The sequence below is a fragment of the Siphateles boraxobius genome, unplaced genomic scaffold (genome assembly GCF_051911475.1).
Source record: "Siphateles boraxobius isolate OS27281-9 unplaced genomic scaffold, OSU_SipBor_1 49, whole genome shotgun sequence".
NCBI classification, from domain to species: domain Eukaryota; kingdom Metazoa; phylum Chordata; class Actinopteri; order Cypriniformes; family Leuciscidae; genus Siphateles; species Siphateles boraxobius.
In genome coordinates this window covers 795,501-812,316 of record NW_027509130.1, presented here as the reverse complement: position 1 = coordinate 812,316, position 16,816 = coordinate 795,501, and the positions used below count along the sequence as shown (strand labels likewise).

The window sequence follows — 16,816 nt, the reverse complement described above, 5'->3', positions numbered from 1 at the left end:
GATACAGTGGGTAAATGACCATGTGTAGTGTATGAGAAGACTACTACACTAAAGAGAGGAGTACAGAGTCCTGATGGCTATGGGGGAAAAGCTGTTAGTTACGCGTTTGGTCTTGTTAGAGAGTGACCTGTAGCACCTCCCTGAGGGAAGGAGCTGGAAGAGGTGGTGAGCAGGATGTGACGGGTCGGCGATGATTTTCGTTGCTCGCTTTACAGTCCGATATGTATAGAGCGAATCGACTGAGGGCAGTGGTTTTCCTATGGTCTTGGATGCTTTGTTGACAGTCTGTTGTAGTTTTTTCTTTGTTTGGCTGTCTGTGCTCCCAAACCATACTGTGATTGATGATGTAATGATGGATTTGATGATAGCAGAATAGAACAGAACAAGGAGCTGATGTTTGATCCAGTACTTTTTAAGCTGCCTGAGGAAGTAAACCCTTTCTTGAGCTTTTGCAATGATGTGTTCAGTGTTGAGTTCCTGGGTTTTTGGCTGTTGAGCTGGAGGTCATTGTTCAAACACCAATTTACAGCTTGGTCAACCATCATGCGGTACTGGGTTTCATCATTGTCTGAGATGAGGCCTACAATGGTTGTATCGTCCACATACTTGATTGTTTTTACTGAAGTGTCCATGGATGCAAAGTGTGCTGTGTAAAGGGAGAAGAGTCCAGGGGAGAGAACACAGCCCTGAGGAGCTCCTGTACTGAGGGAGAGAGGGTGTGAGGTTATGTTATTAACCCTCACCCTCTGTGATCTATTCCACCGGAAGCTCCTTATCCAGTGGCATATGGCTGGGTCAATGTTCATGTCCAAGAGTGTGGTAAAGAGTTTAAATGTGTTAATAGTGTTAAAGGCAGAACTAAAGTCTATGAACAGGATGTGTGTGTAGGTGTATGGTGATTCTAGATGTTGCAAGGTATGATGGAGTGTTATACTGATTGCATCCTCAACGGACCGGTTGGCTTGGTAGGCGAATTGATTGTCCATCAGCAAGGAAGTGCAGGATTTCAGGTATGCCAGAATAATCCGTTCAAATGCTTTCATTACCACAGATGTTAGGGCAACTGGTCTGAAGTCATTGAGGCAGGTGATCTTTGAGGACTTTGGCACAGGAATAATGATGGAGCATTTAAAGTATTGTGCGACTGTATATTGGCTTAATGAGATGTTAAAATGGTGGAAAATACAGGCGCCAATTGAGCTGCACAATGGCTAAGCAAAGCAGGACTGATCCCATCCGGCCCTGCTGCTTTCCTGATCTTGAGCCTCTTAACCTTCTTCAGTGCGCCGGCGCACTGACGCGTTTTTTGTTTATTTAGTTCAAATTTACTATCAGATTTAATGTTATACCTTGACAAACTATACATCGATAACCTGTTAAGCTTCAAGCCCACTTTTGAAAAATCCCCAGAAATGGCATACCCAAACTTAAACAGATACAGTTCATGCACCCTTTGCACTAAAAGCACAAGTATGATCTCATTTGAAAGCTGACACCTAGTAGTTTATTGTAAATGTAGAATTAATTATTGTCATAATGAATTTTTTTTTTTTTAAATAGCTTCAAAGTTTTGTAAAGTTATTAGAAATTTATTTTTATGAAACATCTTCATAAAAATAAAATTGAAGTTGGCCCTGGAGCAATCTAGAAATGCACTGCAGCTAAAGCCATATGTGTGACCATTTTATATTTAAAATCTGAAAATGATAAGTCTAAAACTCTGTATTTAGTTAAATGTTTTTCAAGATCATGTCAAATTACTTTATTTTGATTAGACTCTAAAATGCAAACTGATGTTTAGTCATCTTCTGAGTCATCTATTCAGTCTTTTGTCTCTATTATTTTGTGTTGATACAAAGTAAAAGTATCAACAAATTAAAGTAGGCCTTCTCAAAAAGTAGAAATATTTGAAATAAGCAAGTACAGTAACAAAGTATTTGTATTTCATTACTTTACACCACTGGTTTCAAATAATACATTTTAAAAGTATACATTGATTGCTAGGGGCTTTTTGGGGAAAAAAGCTGCTAGGATAGTGTGAAAAGTTGCTAAATCTGAAACATACTGTAATTGCCCAATTGGCATTCCTGGATTGAGAAACTCTTCTGGGGGGAAGCAGAGAGGAGGAAGTGGGGAGAAAGAAAGGAGAAGAGCTTAATGGCACTTCTGAACTGTGTTAAAATAGATTTTTTTTCTGATTAGATATTCAGACAAATCAAGAAGCAAAGCATTGACTGTCTTTGAAACAATAGAAACATTAAATGTGTGTACATGTAGCCTCTGCAAGTGTGCTGAATATTTTCAGAATATTCATGCATTTATGTCGTCTGCATCAACTATTCCCCACCCTCTTTTATGACCCCAGAATATTGTGTTGTATAAAATATGTAGATGTGAATATATCAGTCAATGTATAAAAAGAAAGAACAGTTAAAAAAAATAAAAAAATAATCTGGCATCAAAAGAAACATTTAGAACAAAAGCTTCATCCGGATCCGATCCAAAACATGAATTATCAGGGCGGATCCAGCAGGGCGGTTACGTGAACCGGTTCTACTGTTACGTGAAGTGGTGCTAAGAAATTCTCAAGATAAATGGTAATGGTAAATGGACTGCATTTATATAGCACTTTAACAGACCCATGGCCACCAAAGCGCTTTACACACTGCCTCGCATTCACCCATTCATTCACTGACGGCTGTGTCAGCCATGCAAGGCGCCATCCAGCTCGTCGGGAGCAGCTGGGGTTAGGTGTCTTGCTCATGAACACCTCAACACTTGGTCAGGTGGAACCTGGGGATTGAACAACCAACCTTCCGGTTTGTAGATAACCTACATGAACCACTGAGCCACTGCCGCCCCTAAAGAATATAAAGAAGATAAAACATGGGACAGGTAGAAATTAAGCAAAATAAAGTACAAAATGCATATATATGCTAAATCTGTGCATGTAGTTTATTAGTTCAGGTTATGTTTAATTCATATGCATTTTTTATTAATTTGTGATAAATAATGTTTGAGATATGGCTCGGCATGTGAAAACTCTGGTGGCGGACAACACCAAAAATCAGATATTGTACCACAAAACACCAATAAAATGTGTTAAAATCATTAGTAAGAGCAGCCATAAAAAAGTCTAGGCTTGTTTTTGTTTATTATATTTAATTAGTTTTTAATAGAATTACACCCTGTGGACAGAAATAAGCCCGAATTCTGGAAAGAGAAACACAAACAGTAAATTAAAGTCATCACGACTGGCATTTCAGAGCAAAAATGTGAATGAGACGAAACATCAGAAGTTCAATGACAAGAATGTAGAATATGACATGGAAAGAATCAGTTTGTCAAATTGATTTAAAGGCACTTTTGTGACTTCTATAAAGGTGCATCAACTGTATTGCATCTTATCGAACTATACTTCAGTCAGAAACCCGTTTCGTTCTCAAACGCCTCGCTGGTAGCCTAATTATATTGTCAAATCAAGGCAGAAAATCTGTTGACCAAACTGAAGTTTTGAAGTATTGATGCACAATAACAGGAAAAAATGAAAAATCATTTCATGTGAAATGATTCAATGAAAATGATGATGGATGAATGATTTATTGACAGAAACGAGAACCAGAACGTTTGATTTCAGCCCAGATAAAGACTGGGATAGAGTCGACAGGATGCATGAGCTGACGGGCGTCTGATGCCGCTTGTGCCGTTCCATCAATAAAATAAATACTCATTCTTCTTTTATTCAGCTATTTACTTAAAACACATAACTGTTGAAATCATTCAGTCTGCCGTTCATCAGCAAACGAGAGTCATTAGTAAGTTAATGTCATAAACTGACTTTGTATGGTTGAATTATCTTCACAGACTGTTCTTTTGTGTCATTTCAGTAATTCATTATTTTAAACGCATATTTCTCAGCTGTTGCTGTAAATAACTTACTTCAGTAGATCTACTCTATCAGTTCTGCCAGACCTGCAGTAGTCTATAATAATCTATAAAACGTGGTAAAGGAAAAGAGCCACGGATCAGGAAAAGAAACAAATATTTGGATTGTACTGTTTGTCACAGTTCCTCACATTAGAAGAACAAACGTTCATACTTTGGATGCGATCATGCGTTTGGTTCAGGAATCGAACTCTGGCTGTTCATCGATAAGAACGGCTGTTGGAAACTGAACCGATCCTCTGAAATTCAGCCAAGAGACGCCGAGAGCGATCAGACAGATCCAGACCTGAGGACAGAAGAAACAGCACATCGGCTCTCATCCACTAATAACTGATCATCCATACGTACAGGGAACCTACGATTCCCACATGATTCACAACATGCACGTACGCAAATGAATTACTTCTTAATGAATTTGTAGTATTTTAAATGAGCGATGCGTGTAACATGATGTCCAAAAGACGTCTTTTCAACGTCTTTGTCACAAAAGTCGGACGTTGAAAAGACGTCCACTGAGGAGCCAGAATGAAAGTTTTTATGACGTCTTTTTTTTACGTGTTCTGTACGTCCGATATAGACGTTCATGGACCCTCTTCGGACAAGGTTAAAAACTAGTTCAAATGTGGCCATTGTGGACATATTTTCAACATAATTTATGGTCTCATTTAGACAATTTATACTGTTTCTGGACCAAATAAACATTCAGGATGCATTACATTAAAACTCATGTTTATATCAATGTAATTTCCTTACATTGTTTAGATGAGGTTTAGATGTTGATGTTTCATTTTAAGTCACCATTGTGGTGATCAGTGTTTGCTTTAGTTGGGCTCTTGGTCCCAATTCGATTCACTTTAACTTTTCTGTTGCTGTTGTAACTGTGTATTTGTATAATACCATTGTTATGGCAGAGAAAGCCAAGAAAAGCTAGATTGGCTGTTGTTATCAGCTCCTTAATGATGACAAAATCATCACAAAGACTTTTATCTTTATTTCTGGCATTTTTAACCACCAATCTTGTGGTACTGCATTATATGGACCAGTACCATCAAAATGATCACTTATTTGATGGTGGATCAAAGCATGCGTACACAATGTTTTGAGCAAATGTATTACGTAGTCACACACAGACATCAAGATTTTGCATATGATTCTCAACAACGATGACAACCAAAACAAAAAAGCCTGGGAATCAAGGATGTTTTGTACTATGAAAGCTACCCATCATGAATTGCAGCATGAAGCTTTTTTTTATTGTCACCATTGTTGTGTTTAGTGGGAAGAGGAGCTACGATTGTGCAGAATTCTCATATATTATGAATTCCCATCCATAGTGTGTCAAAACCAGTTCAAACTCAAACAACTTTAATACTGGGACAATAAATCGATTTTGAATGAATCAAGAAATTATTCTGGATCGATTACAATTTTTTCTGATTTTTTCTGAATGCATTGCGATTCTGAGCTTCGTTTTTAACAGTAGATGAAGTGTGTGCTTTGGAAACAGCCGTACTATGCTGGCTTCCAATGCCTTACACACAAACACACACACACCACTTGAACTTTCTATAAAATAATCATTCATAAGGTTCGAAAATGTTGAAGCTAATAACATGTGTGTTTGCAGTGGCCGTTTACATTAATCTCATGTCATAAAAGCATTCGGAGGTGTAAGTACATTCTCAGACTCAGCCGAACGCACGATCGCTCTTCTTCGTGAGTATTTGAGCGTGCTGTTAAAAACTAGCCTAGAGCTCCATCTGCTGTTAAAAACTAGCCTAGAGTGCCATCTGCGGTTAAAAACTAGCCTTGAGCAACATCTGCTGTTAAAAACTAGCCTAGAGCGACATCTGCGGTTAAAAACTAGCCTAGAGCGACATCTGCTTTTAAAAACTAGCCTAGAGTGACATCTGCTGTTAAAAACTACCCAAGAGCCCATCTGCTGTTAATAACTAGCCTAGAGTGACATCTGCTGTTAAAAACTAGCCTAGAGCGACATCTGCGGTTAAAAACTAGCCTAGAGCGACACCTGCTTTTAAAAACTAGCCTAGAGTGACATCTGCTGTTAAAAACTAGCCTAGAGTGACATCTGCTGTTAAAAACTAGCCTAGAGCGACATCTGCGGTTAAAAACTAGCCTAGAGCGACATCTGCTTTTAAAAACTAGCCTAGAGTGACATCTGCTGTTAAAAACTACCCAAGAGCCCATCTGCTGTTAATAACTAGCCTAGAGCAACATCTGCTGTTAAAAACTAGCCTCTGCGGTTAAAAACTAGCCTAGAGCGACATCTGCTTTTAAAAACTAGCCTAGAGTGACATCTGCGGTTAAAAACTAGCCTAGAGTGACATCTGCTGTTAAAAACTAGCCTAGGGCGACATCTGCGGTTAAAAACTAGCCTAGAGCGCCATCCTAGAGTGCCATCTGCTGTTAAAAACTAGCCTAGAGCACCATCTGCTCTTAATAACTAGCCTAGAACGACATCTGCGGTTAAAAACTAGCTTAGAACGACATCTGCTCTTAAAAACTAGCCTAGAACGACATCTGCGGTTAAAAACTAGCTTAGAACGACATCTGCTCTTAAAAACTAGCCTAGAACTACATCTGTTGTTAAAAACTAGCCTAGAGCACCATATGCTGTTAAAAACTAGCCTAGAGCGCCATCTGCTGTTAAAAAATAAGCTCAGAATCGATCCACGAATCGCGATGCATCAATATATATTCCCAGCCCTATTTAATACAGACTGGCAGCTGATCATGCGTGTTATAAAGAGAAACCTCATAGCTCCAGCTGTTCTTACTCTGTCACTGGATATGATGGAATATTGATGTCTAAAACTTCATCTGACGAACTGCTGACCTGCAGGATCTGCACAACTGAGCCATTCAAATGAAGGATGCTTTGAGTCTAGAGTTCAGATACTGCGCATGATCTCACCAGATAGATGACGAAGCTCAGATATGCAAAGGAGAGGAGGGCAGAGAAGACGTAGAGGACGGTGCTGTTGAGAGCAGTCACATACACCACCACGAAGTACATGTTGATGGCACACACCAGCAGGATGAGCACACCACCACTAATCTTCCACATGCTGCAAACACAGAACAATCCTCAGTCCACTGGAAAACATGACAGGACTGGAACTGTTGATCAGATCTATACTGTAACTCCACCTACTGAAACAGCTGACTGATTTGACGAAGTTTACCTCACTGATCATTATTTTACTACTGTGAAGCTGCTTTGTATAAAGTGCGAATCATAGTTTTCACATGACGTCACACCCTTATATTGGCGGGCAAAGCATGGCTTTCCTCCATCGGTCGCCAGTCATTTTTCATATTTCCCATACACGCTTTTCGCACTAGTGAAAATTGGCGGAGGGAAGCGAAACACAAAAGCGAGTAATACAAAAATGCACTCACTATTTTACGGTTCCCACACCTTGGTTGACTTCAAATTCAAGGACCTCTCAAGCACTTTCCAGGTCCAATACCCTCAAATTCAAGGACTTAATGTGGGGACACATTTCAAGTGAGATCATGGTCAGATCGTGTTACCTTGTAAGATACATTGTTACAGTTTTCATGTGTCAAACACAACTAAGCAAAAAAGACACCTTTTTTTGCATTTATTTCTGGCCATATGACAGAGATTTGATATTCTATTTGTCGTATTTCTGTTTTGCATAAAACTGAAGAATATTCAGTACATCCTTTACTGTATTCTAAAATGATCTGATATTAACTTTTGCATGGATTTTATTGAAAAGAGCTTAGCCTCATGTAACCAGACTATTTTTGCAATGTTTCACGGCGCGTCTGAAACGCTGAGGTTCCATCATAGTAGTTTCGTGCGCACGTAAACGTCATGGCAACGTACAACACAAAGCACCACACGCGGTAAACACTTAAAGTCCCTGTAAAGGCAATTCAAAAAAAAAATTCTAAGCACATTATAAATGTTAGAAATGTATTGCTAAAACATATTACAAAGACTGTGAACTGTGAAGTACTGAATTGTGGAGTTAGACCGTTAAACAGTTTTTCACCATTGCTATTTTCCGGATTTTTTGGGCGGGGCTAAAACGGGGCTCGATGACGCACTGGAGCCCCTGAGCTCCTGGACACGCCCCTATTTGATGACGCACTGGAGCCACTGAGGCTGGCCGGTGGCCGGCCGCTCAATATAAATAGAGCACATTAGCATCAGTTTGGCGCTCAATCGCGAGTTACTGTCAGTACTATTATTAGTTACTACAGCCTAAAGTTTGCAAGTTAGCTATGTCGTCGTCACGGAAATGCGTACTACCTGGATGCGATCATGTACAAAACAGATCGGTGTCCTTATTTAAATTTCCGAAAAACGATCACATCAAGAAGGTAGATTGATTTTGTAAAGAGACACCTTGATGGAGAGCTGAGGATCACAGCTAACACCCGCCTCTGTAGTGATCATTTTACACGGGTTAGTTTTATAAACTTTCGTCGGAGACAACTGCTGGGATTCACTGATAATCCGCCGTTACTGGTGAATGGAGTATCTCCTGCCTCTGCCTTCATCCTCCCGTCGCGCCGACAACTGGTGCCATCATCGGCAGTGCATGCCCACCAATGAGTGTAAGTTGCCTTGTGTGGTGTGCTTGTGTTATACAGTAATTAATAATATAGTAGGTAGTCCACACAGTAACTCGACGGCAGCTTTCCCGCGAGTGGGCGTGGTTTCAGCGCAGCCAGCGGACACGCCCCCAGCGTTTGAGAGCAGAGACTACAGCTCATTTTTTCAAGATTTTGATAGCTTATTTTATGTACTTGCTGGCTTTTTTCATCATTCAAATTTGGCTGGGTGGCTAATAACACATTTTTCTGAGGTGTGACAAACTCAGAACACATACTTAATTTTGACTTTACAGGGACTTTAACATAACGGGTAATTATGCGTAAATACGTGTAACTAACGTTAATCAAGCAAGCTAGTAGGCATAGGCCACGAAGTGTTGGCGAAATAACACATTAGCGGACCGGAGGGAATAATATGGATTTTTTTCCAGAAAACTTCTTGCACAAAATAAATTCAAGCACTTTCAAGGACCTGTATCTATGTGTGCTTATTTTCAAAAACTTTCTGTTTTTGTTTCAGATTCACAGACATCCAAGGATTTCACTGACCCGTGGGAACCCTGCTATTTTAACATTTACAGCACATGCGCAAGTGTGTCTGTGTGTGTGTGTGTGTGTGTGTGTGCATGCGACTGTGTGTGTGTGTGTGTGTGAGCGTTATTGTAACTTAAGTACACTACTTGACAGTTTTATGCCTTTTAGTATTTACTAGTGCTTATTAGTTCTAAATGCTCCTGTCGTTTGCTGTGTTCAGACTTAAGTTTTGTTTGACTACATTCAGGAAATGTACTTACTGTAAAAAATAAAATAAAAAGTTCATATATCTGACTGCTTGTATTAATTGACAAAAATGAAGTCGATGTGCAGTGATATTGCAACGCATCGTGATGCATTTTGATATTGAATCGAATCAAATCGTTGACATAATCGTAATGGAATTGAATTGTGAGACCAGTGATGATTTACACCCATAACAGGGATATTAAAAGACCAAATTCAGTATACAGTTAACCTGAAAAGCATATGAACAGATAAACCCAGAATATAGCCCATTGTTTCTCGAGTTTGCAGTCGAGTACAGTATAGATACTCACAGTCCGTTAGCAAAATCGTTCATTAGTGACGTCAGACTGGTGAAGGTCAGGATGGGGATCAGAGCAAACGGGAGCTGTTGGAAACAGAGCAGAAGTTCAGAAGAGCTGCAAGGGTTCAGCATGAGTGTCTGCAGCATCAGGAGTGTCTACGGCATCAGGAGTGCCTACGGCGTCAGAGTATCTACAGCGTCAGGAGTGTATACGGCATCAGGAGTGTCTACGACGACAGGAGTGTCTACGGCGTCAGGAGTGTGTACGCCGTCAGGAGTGTGTACGGCGTCAGGAATGTCTACGGCATCAGGAGTGAGTACGGCGTCAGGAGTGTGTACAGCGTCAGGAGTGTGTCTATGGCATCAGGAGTGTGTACGGCATCAGGAGTGTGTCTATGGCATCAGGAGTGTGTACGGCATCAGGAGTGTGTCTATGGCGTCAAGAGTGTGTACGGCTTCAGGAGTGTCTACGGCGTCAGGAGTGTGTCTACGGCGTCAGGAGTGTCTACGGTCTCATGAGTGTCTACGGCGTCAGGAGTGTCTACGGCGTCAGGAGTGTCTACGGCTTCAGGAGTGTGTACGGCGTCAGGAGTGTGTCTACGACGTCAGGAGTATGTACGGCATCAGGAGTGTGTCTACGGCGTCAGGAGTGTGTATGGCGTCAGGAGTGTCTACGGCGTCAGGAGTGTGTCTAGGGTGTCAGGACAGGAGTGTCTACGGCATCAGAAGTGTGTATGGTGTCAGGAGTGTGTACGGCGTCAGGAGTGTCTACGGCGTCAGGAGTGTCCACGGCGTCAGGAGTGTCTACGGCATAAGGATTGTCTACAGCGTCATGAGTAGGGATGGGAATCGAGAACCGGTTCCACTCGAGAACCGGTTCTAAGTTTTACAAACCATCAATATTGTATGCCCTCGACGTTAACGATTCCTCTTATCGATGCTCCTGCTCCGAGTCCCAGCCATAATATACAGACCGCGAACTCACAACTTTCCCTTTTGTAAATCGACACGATGTTAAAAGGTCGGAAGACCAAAGCTTCATGTGGAGCATTCGGAGATTTTGTTTTCCTGAATTACCGCTGTGTGTGAATTGTGCTAAAATAAGTTACCTTATCTTCTCTGAAAAGCGTTCCGCACATTCAGCTGACATAAAACAACCCTTTAAAGAAACGAGAAAAGAAAAAACGATCCAGTGATGAAATGTTTTATTTGTTGACACAAATCTTGTGGGATGTCCATGTCCTAACTGCTGGGATAATCACACAACACGCATGACACGTCCAATTCGCGAACTAATGACTCATTCATTTAATGTATGGTCCGATTCATTTAATGAATGGTTACAACGATCTTTCCAACACTGAACTCACCAGACATCTGAATCGGTGTATAACTAATCGGTAACACTTTACACATAAGGTTCCATTTATTAAATAAAAAGTACAGTTTGCTTACTCAAGGGTAAGCTTAAAAACAAATAAAAACACTTTTTTTTTTGCTGAAAAAGCATATGACTATTTTCCACACAGTGCTATCAGGAATCGATAAAAGAATTGTTAAAGAATCGGATCGATAAGAGGATCGTCAGTGGGATCGGATCGTCAGTGGCATTGATATTGATAAAATCGTATCAATTCCCATCCCTAGTCATGAGTGTCCACGGCGTCAGGAGTGTCTACGGCATCAGGAGTGTCTACGGCGTCAGGAGTGTCTACGGCGTCAGGAGTGTCTACGGCGTCAGGAGTGTGTGCGGCGTCAGGAGTGTCTTCGGCGTCAGGAGTGTGTACGGCGTCAGGAGTGTGTATGGTGTCAGGAGTGTGTACAGCATCAGGAGTGTCTACGGCGTCAGGAGTGTCCACGGCATCAGGAGTGTCTACGGCATCAGGAGTGTCTACAGCGTCAGGAGTGTTTTCGACGTCAGTAGTGTGTATGGCATCAGGAGTGTCTTCAGCGTCATGAGTGTTACGGCGTCATGAGTGTCTACGGCTTCAGGAGTGTCCTCAGCGTCATGAGTGTGTACGGCTTCATGAGTGTCTACGGCATCATGAGTGTGTACGCCGTCATGAGTGTCTACGGCGTCATGAGTGTCCACGGCGTCATGTTTCACTCGTGTACCTGAATGCTCTGCAACACGTTGAGGAAGTCGTTCATGCCTGTGAGATGCCGCACATCACGAAAGACGGCAACCAGGAGAGTGGGTAATATGGCGATGGAGCGCGTCAGCAACACGCGAGCGAAGCGAGACAAGCGCAGGTTCAGGAAACCCTGTGAGAAAAACCAGCTCGTAACAGATGCACATTCCCAAATGCAATGCCACTACATGAATACAGAGGAATGAAGTTGAAACAGGCAGATCTCTAGATGAACATACCTCCATCACAAACTGACCAGAGTAGGTTCCCGTCATAGTTGAACTCTGTCCAGCCGCAAGGATCCCAATCGCCCAGATATAGAGCGCAATGGGGCCAAAAAAACAGCCCAAAACCACACCCTTTAATCACAGGAAGACAAAACAAACCGTTCATTCATTCATAAACACAAACCTCACATGAACCACGTCAGTATTGGACTGAATATAAAATTGCAGTGATTATTTTAATTAAAGTGGAACACACTACAGGCAAATCAATTTTTTTCATGCACTTATACATTTTGGGTTAGGGTTAGGTTGAAATCTCCACTTAAACAGCTTTTCAAACACTTTACAAACAACTTTTATTTATATCTATATTCTGAAGGTTTGTTCAGATATAATTCACCTGATTTATGCAACATTTTACTTCTAAACAGTGTGAGTAAATGTATTTGGTGAAAAAAAAGGTGAACATCTGTTTGTTTTCAGTCTGTTGACAGTATTTTCTGATTGTTATCCAAAGTCTCCTCTGTAAAAACCTTTAACTCTAATCAACAAAATCAAGCAAATTAGTGCATATTTCATTTGAATATTTCATAAAACTTGTCATACAAAAATGTCTGCAATTCTTAATATAAACAGAGGTGGGCAATCCAGGGGTCAAAGAGTAAAAGTCCTGCCATATGTTTATTCCACCCATGAACTCAGAACTAATTAGTGAAATCAGCTGACTATCTCCTGTCTGAATTAGCAAATCCCGGTGATTGGAACAAAATACTGAGGAGGAATTTTACTCTCTGAAACTGGACTTTACACCTCTGCATAGCAATGCCACATGTCAGCCAAGAGTAAAGAAATAAACCAGAACTGGACCTTATCGTAGCCAAAAAATCTGTGTATATTAAATATGGAGTAATTTCAGCCACTGCCTTAGATGAAATCAACTGAAGATAAAAGAAAACATTAAATCTGTGAAGATCTCAGCAGAGGAGGAATAAACAACTCCACAAACAGCATTACCAGCTTCACTTATTACTAACCAGACAGACTTTATTTCTGTCAGACGTCTACAAAAGTTTTATTGAGAATTAACAGGGGTTTAACTGTTTCATTCGAAGTCACCATAACAGTGATCAGTGTTCCCATTAGTTGGGCTCTTATCTCTTGACATATATTGTCTTTTATGACTGCTGTGACAGTGTGTTTGTCAAATACATTTGCAACAGCAAAGAAAGCTAAAGTGAAATGAGATCAGGTGATGATGGTTACCTGTTGATGGTTTTATAATCATCATGAAACAGACTAATTCACTGAGGTTTTTATAATCTCAGATTGCGTAGATGTGCTCATTTTATTTGTGATAATAACGCAATGAAACATGACAAATTGTGCGACATCATTTTTGGCCACATGCAAAAAGCAATAGAGAACCAACCAAATATTAATAACTGAATATGTTGTCGTCAATGTGTGCTTTTTCCCATCAGCTTTTTTTGTCCCCTGTGCATTTTATTTGCATAGTAAAATAAAACCTAGCTGTAGTTTTTTGCCACTAATTTTGTCAGATAAATACTTTAACCAAGATTAGTGTTTTGTTCTTCCCTTATATTTAACATGTTTAATAAATATGAAATATTTTCCTCATATTTTGAATGTTTAATCAGTCTTAACTTGTAGTGTCATTAAAAACTAATCTCCTCTCCGGCTGTGACTTTTTGACACTAGTGTATTCATTGTGAAATTATTCCGACGACTGTTCCTGTCATACCCCTTTGTAGATGTCGACTTCCAGCGTCTCGTTGTTGGCTGGGAAGAGATCGCTGTAAGGACTTCCAGATGCATTACACTTCTGGCCCTGAAGGAAACATGTCAACCAAGAGTTCAGATGAACCGCACTCAAACATACCGATATAATAGTCTTTAACAGGACGCAGATATAAGTCCTCACCACTTCCATGTTTGTCTTGCCATAAAAGGCCTCAGCAAAGACGGCCATCACAAAAACATTGATGAGGAAGGAGACGAAGAGCGCGATGGTGGACTCGATGAAATAGTACTTGTTGGCCTCCTTCACCTCATTATTGTTGCCTCGATCAATGTCTCGTGACTGAAGCAAAGATAAACAACAATCAGTCAAATATGTCAGATTAAACATCAGATGGATTCAACGCAGGTGTAAAACCAATTATTGTAATAACACAAATGTTTTCATTGATTTCATTGATCACTTATTTTACCAAAATTATGAAGTATAAAACGTATATAAGTATGAAATGACATTGTGTTTTTTTGTTTAATTGGACTGTCTTTGTAAAAAAGACCCTTTTTAGAATAAACTTTCTGCTTTTCTGCTATAAAGCGTCTCTCAGTGTCTTATGTTTTTACTCGTGTCTGACCGGACCTCGACCGACTGAACAGAAGAAATGAACCGGATAAGATTTACACCTCAAAGGAGGCGGAGCCTCAGAGACACACCTACTATTACATCATCACCACTGACCAATGGGAGTGCAAAGGTGTTTACCAGCCGGAGCGAAATTTTCTGGAAATTTCGCTTTGTCAAGCTGTTTCGAACCTTCGAAACAAACTCCAAATGAACTTCATTTTGGCCTGTTTTTGTTCAAAATTATTCACAGCAGTTAGGATTAGTCACAGCAGTTTTTCACTTTCGCTTGAAGTATATTGGTGCCTTTAATGTCAAACTTATGCAGAAATACAGAAAATGCTGTTTGAAAATTTTGAGATGAAGTTTAGCTTGTCCAGCCACGGGACATCTGCTAACTCTGTACTGATTCTTGTTTGTCTGTCTGCTAACAGCCCAACGTTTTATGAACTATGTCTTCAAACCAATAAATGTGAGATGATTCGGTCTGGTAGGGCTGGGCAATAGGCTATATCGCATCACATTGTTTTGTGCATCTCGTCGGTAGCCTAAAGCCGGTTCCTTGATTAGTAGTAAATCGCCTTCACCTGCTTTCAGATGGAGCGGCATTTACTGCAAATAGCCGTAGTTAACTGACAAGCTGAGCCATATCGCATTAATATCGAGGACATATCGCCAGCGATAATTAATGCGATATGGCTCAGCTTGTCAGTTAACTACGGCTCTTTGTACACAGCAAAAACTCCAGTGTTAAATTAACACTCCTGGGAGTGTATATGAGTCCACACTCAAGAGTGTTAAAGTTAATGAGATAATTAAGTGATTAATTGAGTGATGATTGAGCATTATTGAAGACACCTGAAGCAGAATCACTGAAGGAGAAAATCTAAAATTGTAAGCCACCGTTATGGCGATCATTGTTTGCTTTAGTAGGACTCTTGACCCTTATATTATTAACTTTAGATTTTTTTTGGCTGCTTTATCTGAGTTATAACTGCCAGATGTACAAAGAAAAAATGTGATCTAATGGTGTTGGTTGTATTATGATGACAATCATCATTTGAACTTTATGTTTATGATCTATGCTGTTGGTTACAGCATAACTATATTTCTGTGAGTGTCTTTCTCTTTGTGCCTCTTACAGACACAAAATGCAATTAAAACGTCTGTCCAACATGAACAGGGCCCTTACACGTGAACAAGAAGCGTTTAGCAACTTAGCCGTTTAAATTCACCTAATAGTGTTTTAGACGACTAGCTGTAGTCTCGCGCTGAAGTCCCATGGAAACTCAGGCTACGTTCACACTGCAGGCTGAAACGATCCAATTCCGATTTTTTTGCCCCTATGCGACCTGTATCTGATCTTTTCATGACAGTCTGAACGACACAGATCCGATCTTTTCAAATGCGACCCAGGCCACTTGGGTATGTGGTCCAAATCCGATATGTATCCGATCTTTTGAAATGCGACTTCAATCTGAATCGCCAGGTCGCATGTATCCGACCCGCACGTCATTGATATGCGACAAACGTCATAATTCTGCGTTGAAGTAGGCGGGAATGAGAAGATAAACAACAACTGGCGGACGATGCTGAGACCATAGACATCATATAGATATATATGATGTCTATGGCTGATACCAGTCAATAGAAGGGAAGCGAGGTTTCTGATTTAATTAATATTTGGACGTCGTTGACCGTTGAGTACTCTTCTGCGCATGCGGGTCACTTCTGGGTCATTTCACATTCACGTTCTCGTTCACACAGGAGATCACAAAAGGTCGCATTTAATTGGAAATGTGAACGGCCTTGCAAAAAAATCAGATTTTTTCAAAAAATCGGAATTGAGCATTAAGCCCCTGCAGTTTGAACGAGGCCTCAGTTGTAGCCAAAGGTAAATAGCAGTGTGTAGGTGAAGAAGAAATGGTTCGCGTTTGTGCCGTAAAAGGATGACTACACAGACACAGCACAGTACCCAAATGGAAGGATAAATAAAGTTTACATTACCTACAGTGGTTGCACACGTCTTCGTCCATGGAATCGCTTTTTTCTTCAACCGGCCCCGCTGTGTTGTGTCTGTGTAGTCATCCTTGTCAAAGTGTTCGCTACAAATGCGGTAATCTTAAGCGCGTACTTGTATGGGAGTTTGCGCATCAAGTTGAAGTAAAACTAGACACAACTGCAGAATCTCAAGGTCATGGAAAGGAAGACGATGAAAATAAGTTATTTTATTTTCGCATTCTGTTGCCATAATTCGGAACGGCACAAACGCGAACCATTTCTTGAACCGGTTCATTGAAACGAACTACCCGAAAGAACCGATTCGCGGAAAAGAACCGGACTTCCCATCACTACTATTTACCCTTGGCTACAACTGAGTTCCCATGGGACTTCAGCGCGAGACTACAGCTAGCCATCTAAAACACTATTTAGG

The 16,816-nt window shown here is 40.6% G+C and overlaps 1 protein-coding gene across 2 annotated transcripts in view; it reads right to left on the bottom strand.

Moving 5' to 3' along the window:
• Positions 1-3,145: 3,145 nt before the first annotated feature.
• Positions 3,146-16,816, bottom strand: part of LOC143711111 (natural resistance-associated macrophage protein 2-like) — a 29,895-nt gene continuing 16,224 nt past the window's right edge. Inside the window, exons 8-15 of one of the 2 annotated variants that reach the window (XM_077202441.1) lie at positions 13,948-14,106; positions 13,768-13,854; positions 12,018-12,137; positions 11,762-11,911; positions 9,657-9,730; positions 6,881-7,034; positions 4,100-4,231; positions 3,146-3,213 (exon numbers count right to left, since the gene is read on the bottom strand). In XM_077202441.1, the coding sequence (XP_077058556.1) occupies positions 4,124-4,231; positions 6,881-7,034; positions 9,657-9,730; positions 11,762-11,911; positions 12,018-12,137; positions 13,768-13,854; positions 13,948-14,106 (852 nt within the window). In that variant the 3' untranslated portion in view covers positions 3,146-3,213; positions 4,100-4,123. Of the gene's footprint in view, positions 3,214-3,736; positions 3,993-4,099; positions 4,232-6,880; positions 7,035-9,656; positions 9,731-11,761; positions 11,912-12,017; positions 12,138-13,767; positions 13,855-13,947; positions 14,107-16,816 lie in introns of those variants that run through there. The other variant, XM_077202442.1, reaches the window with a different exon arrangement.